Source organism: Pseudozyma hubeiensis (genome assembly GCF_000403515.1).
Source record: "Pseudozyma hubeiensis SY62 DNA, scaffold: PHS47, whole genome shotgun sequence".
In the NCBI taxonomy this organism is placed as follows: domain Eukaryota; kingdom Fungi; phylum Basidiomycota; class Ustilaginomycetes; order Ustilaginales; family Ustilaginaceae; genus Pseudozyma; species Pseudozyma hubeiensis.
The window spans coordinates 531,828-549,633 of record NW_012133829.1 but is presented as its reverse complement, the minus strand read 5'-3'; the positions used below and the strand labels follow the sequence as shown (position 1 = coordinate 549,633).

At 54.6% G+C, this 17,806-nt stretch overlaps 8 protein-coding genes across 8 annotated transcripts in view; 6 read left to right on the top strand and 2 right to left on the bottom strand.

The window, feature by feature from the left end:
- The window catches only part of PHSY_005212 (replication factor subunit), a gene marked incomplete at both ends in the record, with an annotated part of 1,204 nt that extends 351 nt beyond the window's left edge, over positions 1-853 (top strand). The window contains one exon of the mRNA XM_012335823.1: positions 540-853. Within this exon, the coding sequence (XP_012191213.1) occupies positions 540-853 (314 nt within the window). The remainder of the gene's footprint in view (positions 1-539) is intronic.
- Positions 854-1,468: 615 nt separating this feature from the next.
- Positions 1,469-3,710, top strand: PHSY_005211 (sugar transporter; the record flags this gene model as incomplete). The annotated part of the gene is made up of 2 exons (XM_012335822.1): positions 1,469-2,671; positions 2,976-3,710. The coding sequence occupies 2 exons, from the start codon at positions 1,469-1,471 to the stop codon at positions 3,708-3,710; spliced, it is 1,938 nt and encodes a 645-aa protein (XP_012191212.1).
- Positions 3,711-4,463: 753 nt separating this feature from the next.
- PHSY_005210 (cell wall organization and biogenesis-related protein, putative) lies at positions 4,464-5,232 on the bottom strand (the record flags this gene model as incomplete). The annotated part of the gene is made up of 2 exons (XM_012335821.1): positions 4,464-4,716; positions 4,808-5,232. 2 exons carry the CDS (start codon positions 5,230-5,232, stop codon positions 4,464-4,466), a joined length of 678 nt encoding a protein of 225 aa, XP_012191211.1.
- A 412-nt stretch (positions 5,233-5,644) lies between these two features.
- On the top strand, positions 5,645-8,163 carry PHSY_005209 (hypothetical protein; the record flags this gene model as incomplete). Its single annotated transcript, XM_012335820.1, has 3 exons — positions 5,645-5,738; positions 7,605-7,692; positions 7,989-8,163. The coding sequence occupies 3 exons, from the start codon at positions 5,645-5,647 to the stop codon at positions 8,161-8,163; spliced, it is 357 nt and encodes a 118-aa protein (XP_012191210.1).
- Positions 8,164-9,975: 1,812 nt separating this feature from the next.
- On the top strand, positions 9,976-10,896 carry PHSY_005208 (hypothetical protein; the record flags this gene model as incomplete). Its single annotated transcript, XM_012335819.1, has 1 exon — positions 9,976-10,896. The coding sequence occupies one exon, from the start codon at positions 9,976-9,978 to the stop codon at positions 10,894-10,896; it is 921 nt and encodes a 306-aa protein (XP_012191209.1).
- Positions 10,897-11,440: 544 nt separating this feature from the next.
- Positions 11,441-13,673, top strand: PHSY_005207 (hypothetical protein; the record flags this gene model as incomplete). The annotated part of the gene is made up of 2 exons (XM_012335818.1): positions 11,441-13,409; positions 13,480-13,673. 2 exons carry the CDS (start codon positions 11,441-11,443, stop codon positions 13,671-13,673), a joined length of 2,163 nt encoding a protein of 720 aa, XP_012191208.1.
- A 381-nt stretch (positions 13,674-14,054) lies between these two features.
- On the bottom strand, positions 14,055-16,727 carry PHSY_005206 (vacuolar fusion protein mon1; the record flags this gene model as incomplete). Its single annotated transcript, XM_012335817.1, has 1 exon — positions 14,055-16,727. The coding sequence occupies one exon, from the start codon at positions 16,725-16,727 to the stop codon at positions 14,055-14,057; it is 2,673 nt and encodes an 890-aa protein (XP_012191207.1).
- A 219-nt stretch (positions 16,728-16,946) lies between these two features.
- Positions 16,947-17,464, top strand: PHSY_005205 (hypothetical protein; the record flags this gene model as incomplete). The annotated part of the gene is made up of 2 exons (XM_012335816.1): positions 16,947-17,125; positions 17,254-17,464. The coding sequence occupies 2 exons, from the start codon at positions 16,947-16,949 to the stop codon at positions 17,462-17,464; spliced, it is 390 nt and encodes a 129-aa protein (XP_012191206.1).
- Positions 17,465-17,806: the final 342 nt, after the last annotated feature.

Here is a 17,806-nt window from a genome sequence, read left to right as displayed (position 1 = left end):
AGAGAGAGAGAGAGAGAGAGAGAGAGAGAGAGGAGGGGAGAGAGTTTACCCGCCCTGGCAAGAATTCGCGCCGGATGGCGAGGCAGCCTTGAAGACAGCACGCTCTGTCACCACCGAAGATCAGAGATGTCGGCGGGGCAGTTGCGCTGTTAGGATTGTGGGGGACCGGTGGGAGAAAAAGACCGGCGAATACAGAACGCAGGTAGCGGTTAAAACTCCGCCATCAAGGCGTGAACATGGCCGGCAGCCTTTGCTTTTGGCGACGACGTTTCCGCAAGAGCTAGTCGCGCGATCGTTCCTGGTGAGAGAACATGTGGCAGCCATACGAGCATCCAAATGCAGACCGTTACAATCAGTTCAGCTTCACTGTGTGTTATCGTGCCAGACTGAACCGAAAATGACAAGAGCGAGTTTGTATACGAAGTTTGAGTTGCTGTGCAGACCGATTTTGACGCGCGCAGCTCGGTTGGAGAGAATGAAACTTCGAGAGCGAGGATGGCTTTTGCCAAGTCTCGAGTTCCAGCTCGGCTGTCCGACAGATCGACCGAAAGGCGGGGGAGGAAAGGCATCCATCGGCCTCAGTCTACGGCAACGTTTGGCGGGGAAGCGTTCGCTGTTCTCGGCGGAATTGAATTCGCGGCAGAACAGTCACTTCGAAGCATCCATGGCGCCTAGGAAACTCCCCGCGAGCAAAGGCTGCGCCACTGTGTCGCGCCTTGCATCCTTGGTCAACTTTTTCCGCAAACACTCCGACGCTGGTGTTCAGTCAGCGCGCAGCTGCAGCCTCCTGCAAATACGCTACCTTCGTGCAGAGCGTGGGGAACAGAAAGCAAGTTTCGGCAACTTGTCGTAGCTTCGTAGCCGTGTACGAGTTTCCAACGGAAACAAACAGCCGCTCAATATCGACTCCGCTGTCCGCGATGAGTGGCGTCTGAACCATACCCCGAACACAGAATGCTTGGCTGCGAATCCATCCTTGTCCTTTTCTACAATAGGCAGCATAACGAGCGACTTGAGACTGTCGCTCGAGAGCGTTTTCGCCGCTACACAGTGTGCGTAGTGTGCATGAATTCGATCGGTCATTGACGACGGGGCGTCTTGTGACTACATGGTCTTGCAACGTCTCTGAAGAGCGTCCCAACACAGCCAATCAGGTGTCTCGCCGCGTGTGAACCTCGGCTACGCGGTTGCATGGTGTATTCGAAGCTCGAAACGAGACTCTGACTTTGCCCTCCTCGCGTCTAACTCGACAGCACAGCGTGGGGGAAAACAAAGCGCTCGCTTTGCGGGGCACCATGGCCGCATGAGCGTGGCCCCACATCAAAAGTCTGAGCATCTAGCACCCCGTCTCCGCTTGCACTAAGCGAATGAAATGAGATGCCCCCAGCATATATAAACTGGCTAGCGAAGTAGTTTCTCGTCCGACGCTCTACACATCTCTCCATTTCTACGCCTGCCTCTCTCCAAGATGGCTGCTCTCGAAGAAAAGACGTCGCACGTCGACGACAAGCCCGGCGCTGGCAAGATCGCCACCGAGGACGCCAGCTCCCACACCGACTCTGTCCACTACATCTCCAAGACCGAGTCGAGCGAGGGCAAGGTCAACAACCCTCTCACAGGCATCCCCAAGGAGCAGCTGCTTCGCAACGTCGAGCAGTTTGCCCAGGAGAAAGGCCTTACCGATGACCTCGACATGCTCAAGAAGGGCGCTCTGCTCGCTCAGCGTCCTGCAGAGTACAACGCCATCGACGAGCTGTCTCAGGACGAGAAGGATGCCATCGCTCACGAGTACGCAAACAAGTGGTCGCACCCCCTTCTCCTCTACGTGACCATCTTTGTCTGCTCCATCGGCGCCGCCACTCAGGGTTGGGATCAGACTGGTTCCAACGGCGCCAACCTCAGTTTCCCAACCGAATTCGGTATCCCCGAGTCGTCTCCCGTCGGCGTCCTTCCTGGACAACCGGGCTACATCACCGACGCACAAGCTCAGAAGAACGAGTGGCTCGTCGGTCTTGTCAACGCCGCTCCTTACATTGCCAGTGCCATGCTCGGATGCTGGCTCTCTGACCCGCTCAATAACTTGTTCGGCCGTCGTGGCTGCATCTTTATCACCGCCATCATCCTTATCGTCACGCCTATCTGCTCTGGTCTTACTCACAACTGGTACGAGCTCTTCATTGTGCGCTTGATTCTCGGAATCGGCATGGGAGCAAAAGGATCTACGGTCCCGGTTTTCGCAGCCGAAAACTCGCCCCCTCAGATTCGAGGTGCGCTCGTCATGGGATGGCAGCTGTGGACCGCCTTTGGTATCTTCCTCGGATTTCTTGCCAATGTTGCCGTCGCTGACGTCGGCAAGATCGCTTGGCGTCTCCAGCTCGGCTCTGCTTTCATCCCCGCATTGCCTCTGGCTATCCTCATCTACTTCTGCCCCGAGTCGCCTCGTTGGCTGATGAAGAAGAACCGCTACCCTCAAGCTCTTCGCTCGCTCATCCGTCTCCGCCACAACAAGATCCAGGCTTGCCGTGACCTTTACTACATTCACGTTCAGCTTGTCGAAGAAAGCAAGATCATCCGCGGCGAGACCTACGTCAAGCGTTTCATGGAGCTCTTCACCATTCCCCGTGTTCGTCGCGCTACCGCCGCTGCCACCACCGTCATGCTCGCTCAGCAGGTAAGTTGTTACGAGATTCATCAAGGAGGCGTATGCCGACGTGACAGGAACTGACGTTTGCCCTTTGATCGTTCCTACTTGAATCCAACCATCGCCACACTTCGCTTGACGCCCGTACACTATCTTACACTCGCTGTGTGCGGCATCAACAACATCGCCATCTACTTTGCGCTACCTGCGGTATCAACGTCATCGCCATCTACTTTGCGCTATCTGCGGTATCAACGTCATCGCCATCTACTTTGCGCTGTCTGCGGTATCAACATCATCGCTTTTTATTGGTCGACGATCATTAATTTGTTAGATGTGCGGTATCAATATTATTGCCTTCTACAGTTCTACGATCTTCAAAGATTCTGGATCGACAGCAAAGCAAGCGCTGTACGCCTCGGTAGGCTTCGGAGCCATCAACTTCCTGTTCGCGTTCCCCGCGCTCATTACCATCGATACGTTCGGTCGTCGAAGCTTGTTGCTCTTCACTTTCCCTCAGATGGCTTGGACCTTGCTCGCCGCAGGTCTCTGCTTCTTGATCCCTGGCGAGGGTAACAAGACTCGACTTGGTCTCGTAGCGCTCTTCATCTACATCTTCGCTGCGTTCTATTCAGTCGGAGAAGGTCCAGTGCCTTTCACCTATTCGGCCGAAGTCTTCCCTCTTGCTCAGCGAGAGCAGGGCATGGCATGGGCTGTTGCGACGTGTCTCTTCTGGGCAGCGGTGCTTAGTATCACTTTCCCACGAATGCGAACCGCCATGACACCGACGGGTGCGTTTGGCTTCTACGCCGGTCTCAACATCATGGCTCTCATTCTCATTTGGTTCTTCGTACCCGAAACGGCTCGTTACACTCTGGAGGAGCTTGATGCTGTGTTCGACGTACCTCACGCGACGTTCATCAAGCACCAGAACACCAAGACTCTCCCTTACTGGTTCAAGACCCAGGTGCTCAGGAAAAAGAACGTCGAGCGCCCTCAGCCTCTCATCGAGCTCGACAGGAACCTCGTCGGTGCTGGAGAGAAGCGTACCGAGACGTCCATGGCATAGACGGGGTCTCACTTCGTCCGTCCTTGAGATTGATTTTAGTTTGTACTTATGCATGCACTCGTCGAGCTGATTGGCTCGTCGCGTAGCAGTTATACCTTTTTGCGAATCCTCTCAATCATTCTGCCAACCCGATCGGCTCGAATTATCAAGGTGCTTGTCTTCGCCTGTTCAATGAGTGTGTGCAAGAAGTCCGTCAAACCTGGCAAATCCTTGGATGCGATACTTGACGTCGAGAGCCACACAATTTAAAGTTGGTATGACACGTCAAGGCACCGCGTGTTGCCCTCATGACGTGACTGCCGATTTTTCACGAAGAGTCACATCTGAAACGCTGTCAAACTCAACGGGTCATCCGAAGCTTCTCATCGCAATGCTCTTGACATCATCACGAGTTTCAGCGGGGAGTGAAAACCGTTGCGAGGTTTGTCGGTGTGGCAGGTGCACGCTTTCCGTTGTCTTGTTTCTGGTGCAATCCCGAGCAACGCCTGCCGTGCTTGTCCTCGCGATTTGTCAGCCTCGCCGACAGACGATAGCCAAGCAAACAAATGTATGAATAAAGGTACATGAGGCACAGTCGTTGTTACGCTTCCTCCCGCATCATGTAGCCAGTCCTTCGTCTGTGGCGGAAGGTCTCTTTCTTAGTCAAACAGCACGACGTCTCTGCCAGAGAACGCACGCGAGCACAAGCACCTTGGTTCGTTGGAACAGAGCAAGAACGAATTACTTTGCGGTATAGTGACCTGTTGCATCTGATCAATCATCGGCAGGAGCGGCAGCACCTGCAGCGGCAGCCTTCTTGGCGACCTTCTTGTCCTCCTCAATAGCGACGTTCTTCTCCGAGGGACCACCATCTGCTTCGGAGGGAAGCTCGTGGAAAGGCTTTGTGCGGCTGAGGATGAGATCGCGCACGTCATCGGCGACATCGCCCTGGACGACAATTTCGTCGACGCCTGGGTTCTGGACGCTCTTGCTTACGGATGCACCTGTTGCGAATCTCGAGGACAGACTGTGTTTCGCAAATGAAATGTTAAGAAAGACCGGGTCAGTGATGCGTCTCGAAGCAAACTTTGAAGGCACAACTTGAGAGTGCAACTTACGCTTTTGCAACAACCTTGAGTGCGGGTAGCGGCGGACTGAACAGATGCAGGCCAATGATGCTCGTTGTGACCTTTCGCTTGGTCCTAGCTTCCTTCTTCAAGACGATCCTGGAAGCAGCCATCTCTGCACGTGCACGTTCTGCCTTGGCGACCGTCTTTCGCTCTTTCTTTGCTGCTTCCTTCTCCAGATCCTCGGCCTGCTTGGTGGTGAGGTTCGCCAAGTTCGTCGAGATGGCTTCTTCAGACCAGAGCTTCGAGTAGAGCTCGGGCTGATTGTCTTGCAACCACGAACGGCATTTTGAAGGGGATGGACCGAACTCGCAGTACTCGGGCGGAAAGGTGCAGACGGCGCAGTAGACGACTTCACGTGGTTGGGGACCGGTGGGAACCGAGGGTCCGGCTTCTGAGGTTTCGATGTCGGCCATGTTTGGATGAGGTGGAAGGAGGGTAGTGTTGCGATGATGGCGGAAGAGTGAAAGTGTCAATTCGAGACGAAGCCGCGAAGAATGTCGAAAAAACTCGCACGACACCTCCACAAGATTAACAAAAAGCAAAGTGTGAGATTGCGCAAGAACAGTACAACCGATTCGTCGCACATCGCAGCAAGTAGAGCCGTATGAAGATTGGTGCAAGACTGCTTCACCGCTTGTGTAAGGAGAGCCTCGCACACCACTGCTACATGGCGAACGTACTATCTGTGCATCTCAACAGACCAAATGTAGCAGCCGGGATGTGTGCGGAATGTGAACAAGAGACACAGTTCAAAACAAGGATCCGGTGATCGGATGCCTTCTTCTGAGTCTACGAATCGTGATTTGATCAAGGAGCGGAATCCGAATGCGAATCCCTTTGCGACCAAAAGCACCATATGAGTCAAGACAGCAGGCCGTTGATCTGACAAAACGACTTGTACTTTGGCACATGGTGGGCTGTGCGAGATGCTCCCAAAATCGACGAGATTCTTTGTTTAAAGAACGTACCATACTTGACGGCTTTTTGAGAAAGACATCGCCAGAATCCAATGAGCGATTTCTGTCTGTCTGTTCACAGAGAATGGACAATCAACCGTAGTTCTGACAGGACGGCAACCCTGTTCGGGTATGTCGCTCTCTGTCGAGGTTTTCGTTACAAAGTCTTTGTAGTTCACGGCTCCCAAAGTCACTAGGTTGGGAAAAGCTGTGTGATCGACAAGAAAAGTACGTTGTACCCGTCACTAGCTTCTCTTTACAACAAATGATTGCACCGAAACATGCGCTGAGAATATGGCTTGCTGACCTCTCAGGTCAGAAGGCTTCGTCGAGCGCGTTTGAGACTGAATCTGAAGCGATCACAAGAGTCAGTGCCATCCTCGCAATCAAGTCTGAAGCTTAGGATTGTACCTTGCCGAAGTGGACGTGTGAGAAGACGACATGCTTTCTTAAGGAAGCTCTGTGAATGCATGCGGCCTGATCTTTCGGCGCCTAGTCTTCAATGCATATCGGCTACCAGAGCGGTCCTTGACCGTGCTTTATGGCGATCGACTGCCTCATTCTGTGACGTAAAGCATCGAAAGGCTGGGCGCAAGCACCTCTCAAACTGTCGGAGCTAAAAGAAAGACAATGAAGTGCGAAGATAGTTGCATGTCAGTACACCGCACAAGAACAAGGCAGCCTTACTAGGGGCGTTTGCTACCTGACACAAACCTGTGTCACAACACCTCATCTGTCCCTACGCTCTGTCCCGGTCTGCAGGAGTTTGCCAAAGTCTGAGTGAACGTCTGCGTGTGCAACATATACTCCTGTCAGGACCACAACCGTCCTTCAACAACAACAGCCTCTTGCAACTCTGGGGGCTCGAGCTTTTAGGGTTAGGGCCTAGCCGAGAACCCTTTGCCATTTTGCCTCATCTGAACTAACTCTGTGTCATGCTGTCTCTGCAAGACTCTTATTCATCTGGCACAGGAATTCAAGGAGCACAGCGGCGGTCCTGCGCACTCTTCTCTTGTCAGCTCCATCTCTTTGGCGTGCCCACTCTGTTGCATGCATCCTAATACAAACCAGGAGTTCAACCAAGTGCACAGGGAGGCGAGAAGCAGTACTGTCTTCAAGACTGACGCCAGTGAGATGGCAGAGACTTTGGGCCGTCTCTCTTTGAGTGCAGATGCTCCTGTCACCATCTCAGTTGCTTGAGCTCCTATGTCTGCTCTCACTGTTGCTGCCTCTAGCATTGCTGCCAAAGTCTCTTGTGTGTTACGCCCACGGCGCAACTTGGATTGCTAGGGATTGGGAGACCGCACATTGGAAAGCCAATCCCGGTGCAGCCCAGTTCAACTGCGGCAAGATCACAACCGGGGAGAGGCCTAAGGCCCGGTGGCTTCACCAAACCCCACCTTGCTCTCCCTGTCAATTGTATTTTATTCCACACTCCTGTAGGACAAAATCCTAGACCTGATTTGATTGAGTTTCCCACCAACGCTGCCTGCAACGTACCAGACCACCACGCCCAGTAACTTGCCCCTGGCCTCATGCTCCCCCCCACCGGACCTTGAGCTCCTCAGACTCCAGGGGCATAACAGTCATTGGGACTTGTATTCAATGCGGAATTTGCTCTGGTGTCCACGACTGCAGGCGGTTGTTGTGATCGATTTTGCTGATTCCTTGATCACGGACACCAACAATCATCGTCCCAACTCCTTGCAATGGTTCTTCTCTTAACACTCTTGCTCCGTCAAGTCAACAAACACAAGCGTCGTCTCAAGCAGCACTCATCACATCCGTTTAGAAGTACTTGAAACTGACCTTTGCTTCTTCCTTGACAGGTATAGCAATGGTGACGCTGAGTTTCCTTTGTGAGCGTTTGATTTTCACCAGCTCCTTGTTATGCCCCTGGGGTCTGACAACCTCAAGGTCCGGTGGGGGGGAGCATGAGGCCAGGGGCAAGTTACTGGGCGCGGTGGTCTGGTACGTTGCAGGCAGCGTTGGTGGGAAACTCAATCAAATCAGGTCTAGGATTTTTTCCTACAGGAGTGTAGAATAAAATACAATTGACAGGGAGAGACAGATGGGATCTGGTGGCCCCACTGGATTACAGGTCCTCCCTGGTGGTGTCTTTGCCGCAGTTGAGCAGGGGTACACCAGGATCGGCCTTCCAATGCGCGGGTTCCCAATCTCTGGCAATCGTCATTGCGTTGTGGGCATAACAGCAACTTGGACGGTCACCTACGAGGTGGCAAGCCGTGCTTCACATTAACTTGCCGCTCCACCGCCTGCAAGCTTGTCGACCCTGCTTGCCCATCTTGGGACGACATCAAGGAGTTCCAGCGCCGCATCAACAAGCGCGATGAGGAGGACTACTTTGCCGAGATGGATGGCAAGTAATGGCGCATGCGATGGTAAGTACACAACAACGGCTCTCTCAACAATGCAGATTGTCACTGACACGCTCTCTTGATTCGATGCGACTACATGCTCAGCGGTATCTACAGTAACGCACCACAATCAGGAGAAACGGTGTGTTACGCCCACAATGCAACGGCAATTGCCAGGGATCGGGAACCCGCGCATTGGAAGGTGTTAGGACCTTCACGCACCCGCCAGATCTCCACAACCAACACGCACCCGCCGGATCTCCACAACCAATCTGGCTAATTGGTGATTGTTTCCCCGGTAACGCGGAACCTGGCGTTGTCTCCCTGCCCTTATCATGTTATCTGCAACCGTCTGCAAAGTAGTCTCAGGTCTCCTTGTTGCATGTACTACTTAAATTTGCTAGCAATAGCAGCTCAGTAACGTGCTGCAACACTTCTGCGGTCATCCGCAAGGCTCCCCGCTCATATTACTCCTCCCTACAACCTCTCTGCTCCCTGAACCCCTCGGCTGTGGCTGCGGAAGCGATTCTTAGACCCCACAGCCTTAACAGTCTTGAAGAGAGTGAAGTGATCATTTTAGGCAAGATGCGCAAGTGGTAATTGGGGAAAAGAAACAAAAAAGATAAGCAAATGCCTGCCTTGGAAGTGAACTATCAATGGTGGCAAGACAGATTGCACTTGACCTGCAGGTTGCCAGGGTCTTGACCCTGAATATCATCGCTTGCAGCCACCAGGTCTCTTCCATTGCTGAAGAACGTCAAGTGACGATTTCGCTTCATGAGCGGGGCTACCTTCTTGACAAGCTCCGCCGAGGGCTCCAACCAAGAGCGCAAAAAGGGGTGCGACTCAAGGATCGCTCTTGCGCGGGTCTCCATGCCGTCGCAAATGTCTCCGTAGCTTTGCTGAATCACCTTGCCTCCAGAAGATGCGAGGCTAAGGGCCAGGATAGCAATAAACGCCGTGTTGAATGCGACCTGCACCTGGGCTTGCTGATGTTCATAAAAGCCCAGACGCTTCACCAGCTCAGGAACGATGAGGCTGGGCGAGCGCGTCGTCGATCTGCCCGTGCTGGAGGGGATTCTAGACACAAGAGTCTTAGCAAAGGATGAGAGGCAGTCTGCAACAATAAGGCCAAAGGGCCAGGCTTGAGCAATGAACTTGAAATCCAGGGCATCAAACTCCAAGAAACAATCTTCAGGAGCCAAATAATGCAGGCCTGCCTCATTAAGTCTATAGCTCTAAATACAGTAGCCAGATCAAATAGTAACAATGGCTTAGCTCATGGGATTGTACTACTTGCATAGTGTCGGATTTATCTCTTGTATTGCTGCAAGCATAACAAAGGCTTGTTCAGAATATGGCAGCAGCTTGGTTTGGCACTTGGAAAAGAAGTGCTCATGTGAACCACAGTCATCACAGCTGGATGGTGTTGACCAACCTCTGTTGTTGATACTAATATGTATGCAAATGACTCTCTGATCTAACAAAATTGGCGTCTTGGTTTTCACGCTGCCCGAGATGCTCCACAATGTTGCTTAGCTGTGTTCTGTAGGGTCTCGGCCGTCCATTTGAAACGCCGTGGTGCGGTTCAGTGGCTCTTTGTCGAGCTAGCCGAGCTTCCATCCGTCCAAGCGTTGCTGCTCGTCAGTTTCGTTTGTTCCATCCATTTTGTCTGCTACACTCGTCCTCTACGATACTGGCACTGTGAGCAAACCAATACCGTACACAACCCGTGATTCCAGTTCACAAGACCACACGATAGAAACAAGATCTAATTTGCACAGACCTGTACAAGCTCAGCGAGAAAGACGATTCTGCAAGCATGGATCAACTCATTCGCTTCGTCAAGCAGCACAGGCGTCAAATCACGCAGATCGCCAAGAAGGCATTTGCATTCTACAAGAAGAACAAGACCGGCGGCGGCGGTGGTGGTGGTGGTGGTCAGCAAGGTGGTGGCTCGTACGGACAGGCAGCTTCGTATGGCAGCCAGCAAGGCGGTGGCTCGTACGGACAAGCAGCGTCGTACGGCGGTCCGCAACCTCCAGCTCCACAAGGCGGATGGGCGGGCTACGCTGGAGCTCCTGCAGCTGGAGGATACGACCATCCACCACCGCAAGGTAGTTATGGCGCACCTCAGCCCCACCACGGAGCACCGTCTCAAGGACCGCACTACAAATACTCGCAGGACAACCAGGTGAATCAACACGATGCGAATTACATGAATCTGCGCAACCAGGCGCGTTCCGAGGGCGACAAGATGGCACAGTGCTTTGACCGTTCGCACAATGCCTACGCCCAGGGCGACGGTGCGCGTGCCAAGCAGCTGAGCAACGAAGGAAACGAGCACAAGCAGAACATGGAGCGGCTGAACAAGCAGGCGAGCGACTGGATTTTCATGGCCAACAACGAAGACTCTCCTCAGGGCACGGTGGATCTACACGGTCTGTACACCTCGGAAGCGCTCGAAAGGACAGAGCAGGCAGTGCGACAGGCTCAATCGCAGGGCTGGACCGAAATGCGCATCATCGTAGGCAAGGGCCTTCACAGCAAGGATCACCGTCAGCACATCGCACCTGCGGTGGAGAAGATGATGCGCGACTACAGACTGGAAGCTCACTTGGACCCCCGCAACGCGGGTGTGCTGGTGGTCAACCTGCGCGGAAGCGGACAGGGCGGTGCGGCATTCACGCGCGACCTTGCCAAGCAGACGACTGGCAACGAGGACGAGTGTATTATCATGTGAGGGCGAATGCTCGATCGAGATGCCTGGTTGGAATGGTAGATCGGAACAGGAGGACTCCAGAACTGTGGTCGAGAAGAAGGCTTGACAGACTTGTCAGACATACCCTTGCTCAAAATGATATCCGTTCTGTGTGCTTCTTGATTGTGTCCCGAGTCAAGACGGAGCCTCTCAGCATGCATGCAAGAGAGTTCTCACGCCATCAAACAAGTGTCGTGGAACGATTCGCCGGTCATGCATGCCGTGTTTGTGTCGGCTCTAACATTTTGACGATTTGTTGCAGATTGTGGAGCTGAAATGATGGACGCGTGACAAAGTGACTGCTGAGAGAGCAACACAAGCCGGCAATCGTGCATGAACCATCTCTTGGCTCATGCCTGACGCACCTCTCTCCAACACCATCATCTCCGCAGCACCCGTCCGACATTCGCGGTCATATATATGCAGCTCGGTACAAGATCATCGATGCCCTCATCAAGGTCCACTTGAACAGCTCGGGCCGTTTGCTGACGCCCGCGGCCAGTCGCATCGCTTTCAGCAGGTAACGATGTCGTCGAACACCACCACTGCAGGCGACAGCGGGCATCCTAGTGCGCCCTTCAGCGTGCCCACTGCCATCGCGCTCGGATTGATAGCCAGCTTCGTCCAGAGCCTCGGCCTCACCATTCAAAGGAAGTCGCATCTGCTCAACGAATCACTGCCCCCTGCTCGCCGCAGAACCGAATGGAAGCGTCCACTGTGGCTCGTCGGCTTTGCCATCTTCTTGGTCGCAAATGTCGGAGGCACTGTCTTTCAGATCGGCGCGCTACCCATCGTCATGTTGGCTCCCTTGGGTGCTGTCAGTCTGCTGTACAATGCTGTACTGGCACGCTTCCTGCTCAACGATTTGCTCTCGAGATACATGGTCATGGGCACAGCACTCATCGCCTCCGGTGCGGTTCTCATCGGCTACTTTGGCGTCGTACCTTCTCCGCCGCACAGTCTTGACGAGCTCTTGGATCTCTACTCTCGGCCAACCTTCGTGGCATTTGCGACCATCTTCACTTTCGTCTTTGTTGGCGTGTTGACCGTTGCGCATCTGACAGATTGGCAGTTGCACACGCGCGTCCATCGCAGCTCTCTTCCAACACGACCCACAAAGCCAAGAAGTCGCAGTGGCCACGGTCTACGAGGGCGCTTGCGTAGACGTTGGTCCGCTCCCACTTTGGCGCCCGTCGCAGAGGTCAGCGAGAGCAGTTCTGGCATCGCAACGCCTGTACTCGCTATTCGCGACGAAGTGAATCGTCATTCCACACTCGGTCACGGTCCCAGTCCTCAGCAGAACATCCTGTATGGCCGTAGCATCGTCGCAACCCCGGCTCCATCTTCGGTTGGCCAGCAACCGGCTACGCACGGCGCTGCGTCCGTTCCCAACGGTCGCCCCAAACCGGCCGAAGCACCGACCAGCACCTCGAAACGAGACTATGGCTCGCTTGGACGCAGCGAGTCCAACGCTCGCAAGCGGAAAAAGAGCCTCGAGGTTCCGCGTCTCGAGCTGAGGGAGGCCGAACAGCGTGTCACCCCAGAGACTGTCAAGCAGACAAAGCTGGGTCTTTCGGTAGCCTACGGTGGCGCGAGTGGTACATTATCGGGCGCGTGCTTGCTGCTCGCAAAATCCGGCGTCGAACTTTTGATGCTGACGTTCTCTGGCCAAAATCAATTTGGACGATGGCAAAGCTGGCTGCTCATCGGCATCCTCTTGGCTGCTGCACTGCTTCAGCTCTGGTATCTCAACAAGGCGCTCAAGCTAGCGGATCCGACGCTCGTGTGTCCGCTCGCATTTTGCTTCTACAACACGTCGAGCATCGCGCTTGGTCTCGTTTACTTCGATCAGATCGGCGCATTGGCGTGGTACGACTTGGTGCTGGTGGCGGTGGGAACGGGTGTGTTGCTCGGAGGCGTGTGGACCGTCAGTCTGCATGGGAATGACGAGCCGTGTGGGGATGGTGAGGTGTGCGGCGAGGATGAGTCGCAACCTCTGCTGTCGTCGTACGTTGCGGATGGTTCGCGATCGGTTTCGGATGCAGATTACGGAGGACTGCTGGTGGCGAATGGCGCCGGTCTGACGGGTCCGCATCTGCCCCCGGTCAACGTCTCTCACCACTCGTCTTCCTTTGTTGACCATCAGGTCGCTCCTTTAACTAGTCCCGAGGAAGCTCCGTTGACCTTGCATCATGACAACGGTACTGGTAGCAGCACCAGATCTACACCTTCACTCGGCGCCGCACCACCCAAGCGTCGATCCGCATCTAGCAGCCACCATGCGCCTCAACGCAGACCAACGATCACGCTGGAGTTTCCCTTGCGCGACGACCTGTTCTCACCTAAGCACGACAACACCTTCCAATCACCCCAAGACGTGGAAGCCAACACGTCGTCCTCGACACATCACTCGCCCGAATCGTCGCACCCCAACGATCACGACCCCTCCAGCGGTAGACGAAGACCTTCGCTCTACAACAGCATCCTCGAACACGGTCTGTCGATCGGAATCAGTCCCAGTTCGCCGGGTTTCCACCTTCAGCCACGTTCGCCTTCGTTGTCGAGGGTCAATTCGAATTGGCAGCGACCGGGTAGGCATTTGCCTAGGAGTATGTCGGAAGCAGATGCTCCGGCAGGTGTTGGTGCGGAAGGACGGGGGAAAAGCTTGCGGAGCGCAGGGACGAGCGAGGGTGGGGAGAGGGAAGATCCGAGTGCGGGGAGCAGTGGGTTTGGAATCATGTTGGATCAGTTTGATTTGAGTAGGAGGTTGGAAGCTGTCGGGTTGAGGGAAAGGGGGAGGAGGTGGTGGAATAGGCTCAAGCCGAGATGGAGAGGTGGCCGGGAGGAGGTGGTGGTGGAAGAGGAGGGGGAGGGGGAGCACGGGGAGCGAGACTTTATCGTGTCGTGCAATAGTGATGGTAGTCTGGTGGCTGTTGCGAGTGATGGTGGGCAGATAGAGGGAGGGCAGAATGGGACGCAGGGGCTGGGCATTGCGGTTGAGGGTAGGAGAGATGGATCGTCACGGGTAGATTAAGGATACACAGTCATCGTTGTCCAGCAGGTGATCTCGCACATCCGGAATATACTCTGTTCACACGCACATCCGACTGTCTCGATCCGGTCTGTGCAAATGGAGTGATCTAGAAACTACCAGCATTGACCAAGAACAAATCCTTCTCGTTCGACTTGATCCACTTTGTCAGACCATTCGCCACCGCCACGATGGCGCTCTTGCTCAGCTGCGGATTGAGACAGAGGTACAACTCGAACGGACTGGTGATCCAGCCCAGCACCTGTTCGTTCTCCGTCTTGACCAGGTGCATCTTGAGCCTCCGATCGGCGTTCAACAGCGGGCGTGAAAGTGTAGCGTTGCCGAACACTCCGTCGAGCATACCTGTGGTGGAGGCGACAGCGGCTGCGGCAGGGGTTGTTGGGTTGGAAGTGGTGATGTTTTCTCCAGGTGAAGGAGAGGTGGACGGTGGTACGGGGTGGTGAATGTGATGATGGACGAGCGAGTAGAGCGTGAAAAGGCGTTTGCGATCGGAAGAGCTGGTAGCGTAGGGCGCGGGTAGGGTGGGAGAGGTGAGTTGGATGGTGCTGTTGCTTCGGTAGACGAAATGTCGTAGTCCTGGCAGATTCAGTTCGGCGCAGGTGTAGGTGGACACGCGTGGAGATCCGTCTTCGACGTTGAGTGGGTCGGTGAGGTGACGACAGAGCGTCAGCATATGTCGTTGAAAGTTGGTCAACCACGACGGCAGGTTTTCGCCCGTTGAGACTGAGCGTGACGGCTTGAGCGACTTTGATGCGGACCTGGTCTTGGATGCCTGCTTACGAGATGTGCTCTCGGTCGACTTGATCGAGGCTGCATCTGAAGCGTTGTTCTGGCCAGCAGCGGCAGGAGGATGAGCGACAAGAGACGAAATCCAGTTTGATACCGTTGGGAAAGCGTCCTTGTCGCCAGTCACGACAATGACTGCCAGCTCGGACGAGCTCATCTTGCCTTCTCTGGTGGGCTCGGATGCCGCCTGCTCGGTGCTGATCCAGCTTTCGGGGTTCAAGAACTTGACATAGGCATGCACGAATCCTTGCGGTGCGAATTTGGGCATGCTGAAAGGCAGCCATATCTCTGCTTCTTCGGAACCACCGGAGCGTTTGATCGAACGGCTGCCCATGACGGTATTGGTCAACAAGAGCAGATCGATTGGGTGAACGGCATGCTTCCTCGGTCTTAGGAGCGTCACGATTCTGCCGTTGGCGCACAGTAGCACGTATAGCAGATCTTTGGGTCTGTGCGGCTGAGCGTGTGATGATCCTGACTCGGCGGTAGGCGGCTGCAAGGCTGCAGTCAGATGATCGCGAAGGTTGGGCACGGTGATGCGGATAGGTTGGAGCGCCTGGAGCCACCACTGATGACAGGAAGCCCAGTCGGTGACTGGTCTCTTGTGTGCGGATCCGTCAGCTTCTGCGCCGTCGTCTTCCGCTTCGTTGGCGTTGAGTTGATTGGCCAGATAGTCAAAGATGCCCTCTGTCCCTTCCAGCAGCCTGCGAAGGTCAAAGTTGGGCATGCGGGAGAATAGCCTGGTCAGCTGACTCGCCGAAACAAGACTGATGACTTGGAGATAGAGATACTCGAGATGTCGACGAAGCGTGCTAGGCTCCTCGTTCCAGCTCGAGACGCAGACGAGGTAGAGTGGCGCACGGAGGAGAAAGGTGATGAGGAGATCACCCTGCCGGATGAAACGGAGCTTGTCCGAGTCTTCGTCGGCAAAGATGGAGATGAGCGCCTGCATGACGCCGACCTGTGTGGTGCTGCTCTCGTCTTCTTCGTCGCTCTCGTTGCCCTTGTCATGGCGAGCTTGGGGATCCCTTGTAAACTCGGCATCCACTGAGCTCGTTTGTTGCTGCTGACGTCGTTTCTCGCGGCGTCTTCGGCGGCGAGAAAGCGATGCGTGTGAAATGTAGATCGGCTTGCCAGCCGACGAAAGGATGTAATATTTGCGATCCGGATATTGCTCTTCAAGCTCGGGCAATGTAGGGCGTGCCGTGCCTTGCGCTAGCTGACTCTGATCGATTGGTTGAGTAGGTATTGCTGAGTCCTGAACAGCATCTGCAGCGGCCGAACGTGGCTGGTTTGTCTCGAGAAACTCTGGCGGAAGGCCACGTGCGTTCGTCGAAGCATCCCTGCTGTTGCTCCGACTGCGATTCCTGGCAGACGCTCGTCCGATCGAAAGCTGAGAGAGTCGTGAGCGTAGGCTCCGAGTATGTGAAGCTCTGTCTGCGGCTGCTTTATCATTGACGCGGTGCAGAAGGTGAAGAGCATGGATGCTCGAGCTTGCATTTATACCGAGAGCTTCTGGCTCATCTTGGGCAGCATCGTCAAAGGTACCCGGAGATTCGCTTCGATCCGAAGTCTGGCGTGATACCGAGCGGCTGCTGGTACCAACAGATGGGACCGCCAGCTGGTCTGCGCTCGAGAATGTTTCCTGCGCGGCGAATTGTGGTGTGGACGGACTGAAGGATAGCTCCGGCAATGGGGTTGAGGTCCTTGTTGACGCTGAGCTGCTCCCCTGCGATGTCGGCTGCGATCGAGAAGAAGAAGCGTCGGCCGCAGTGCTAGTGTTGGCTGCAACTGTGATGCGGGACGATGTTGCAGAAGGTAGCACGGACGCAGAAGTCCAGGATTTGGTGAGTAGGGCGGTAGGACGTGGAGAGGTGGGCTTTGCACTCCGATGCGTAGAGCTTGAAGCTTGTGCGCTGGCCTCTGGCACCGTAACATCCTCACTGGTGCTCGGACGAGCTGGCGATTGAGGCATCGCCGTTGTTCGCGAGCTGTTTCGTGATCGCGAGTCTGTCTAGAAGAGATGGTGTTGGGAGTTGCAAAAGAAGGGTCCAACTTGATTTGCGGCGTGTCTCCTCCACACCAACACTTTGCTTCCGCGCACCAACCAGCCAGAAGAACAGGCCGGTCAACCTCATCTTTTCCTTCCAACAGTCCGCCATCACATCTTCTACCGTCACATCAAGCGCTAATCATGTCGGAGACGACGACATCTCCTCTATATGCTGTGGCCGACTTTTGCCGTAAGTCAAGCCGAGACCTGACTGCTCATCGAATCGAGCTCAATGCTGACTCCTTGTTTCTTACTTGGAAGGCCTGCAGTCATTCCGATGGCCACACCCACGACATCGGTCGGAGAATACATTACGGAATGTCAGCGCGTACTCGAAGGCATGAAAGATCAAGGAATCCGGTACGAAGTTCAGTGAGCATTCCTGTTCCGTCATCGAAAGCTAGAGATTACTTGCTCTTCTGACTCTTGTTCTTCTCGCTTTTCGCAGCGGCTACGGCACCAATCTCGAGGGAAGCTTTCCAACCGTATGCAAAGCGATCGAGCTCTGCCACGAGGCAGTCCACCGTCTCGGAGCGCAGCGAATCGCAACTGACATCCGGATCGGAACACGGACGGATAAGCCAGCGCCGGCATTGGACGGTCAGACGGAGAACCAGCGCAAGAAACAGAGCGTCGTCCAGCGCCTAGCCCAAGATTGAGAGTACTAACCACCATCAGTGTGTATCAAATCAAGCTTCATCATAGTGCAATCAAGGCGAGCAACGTCGTCACGATCCAAGCCGTTCAGAGCATGTAGGATGGCGAGAGTTGTTGTTTGTTAGGTCTACATCTGCACTACAGTTGAATTAGGCTGGCTGGAATTCTCCACACTCGAGCGCTGCTTAGCCGGCGTGGCGCGACGCGTTAAATAGCGCTTCCAAGGGTCTGAGTCTGAGTCGAGTCGAGTTGAGTGTGACTTGAGAGTGCCACTTTGACACATTTCACTTTGGCTCAGCTTTCTAGCAATTGTGGTGTTCGTGAGCCTCCCTTCTTCTCAACAC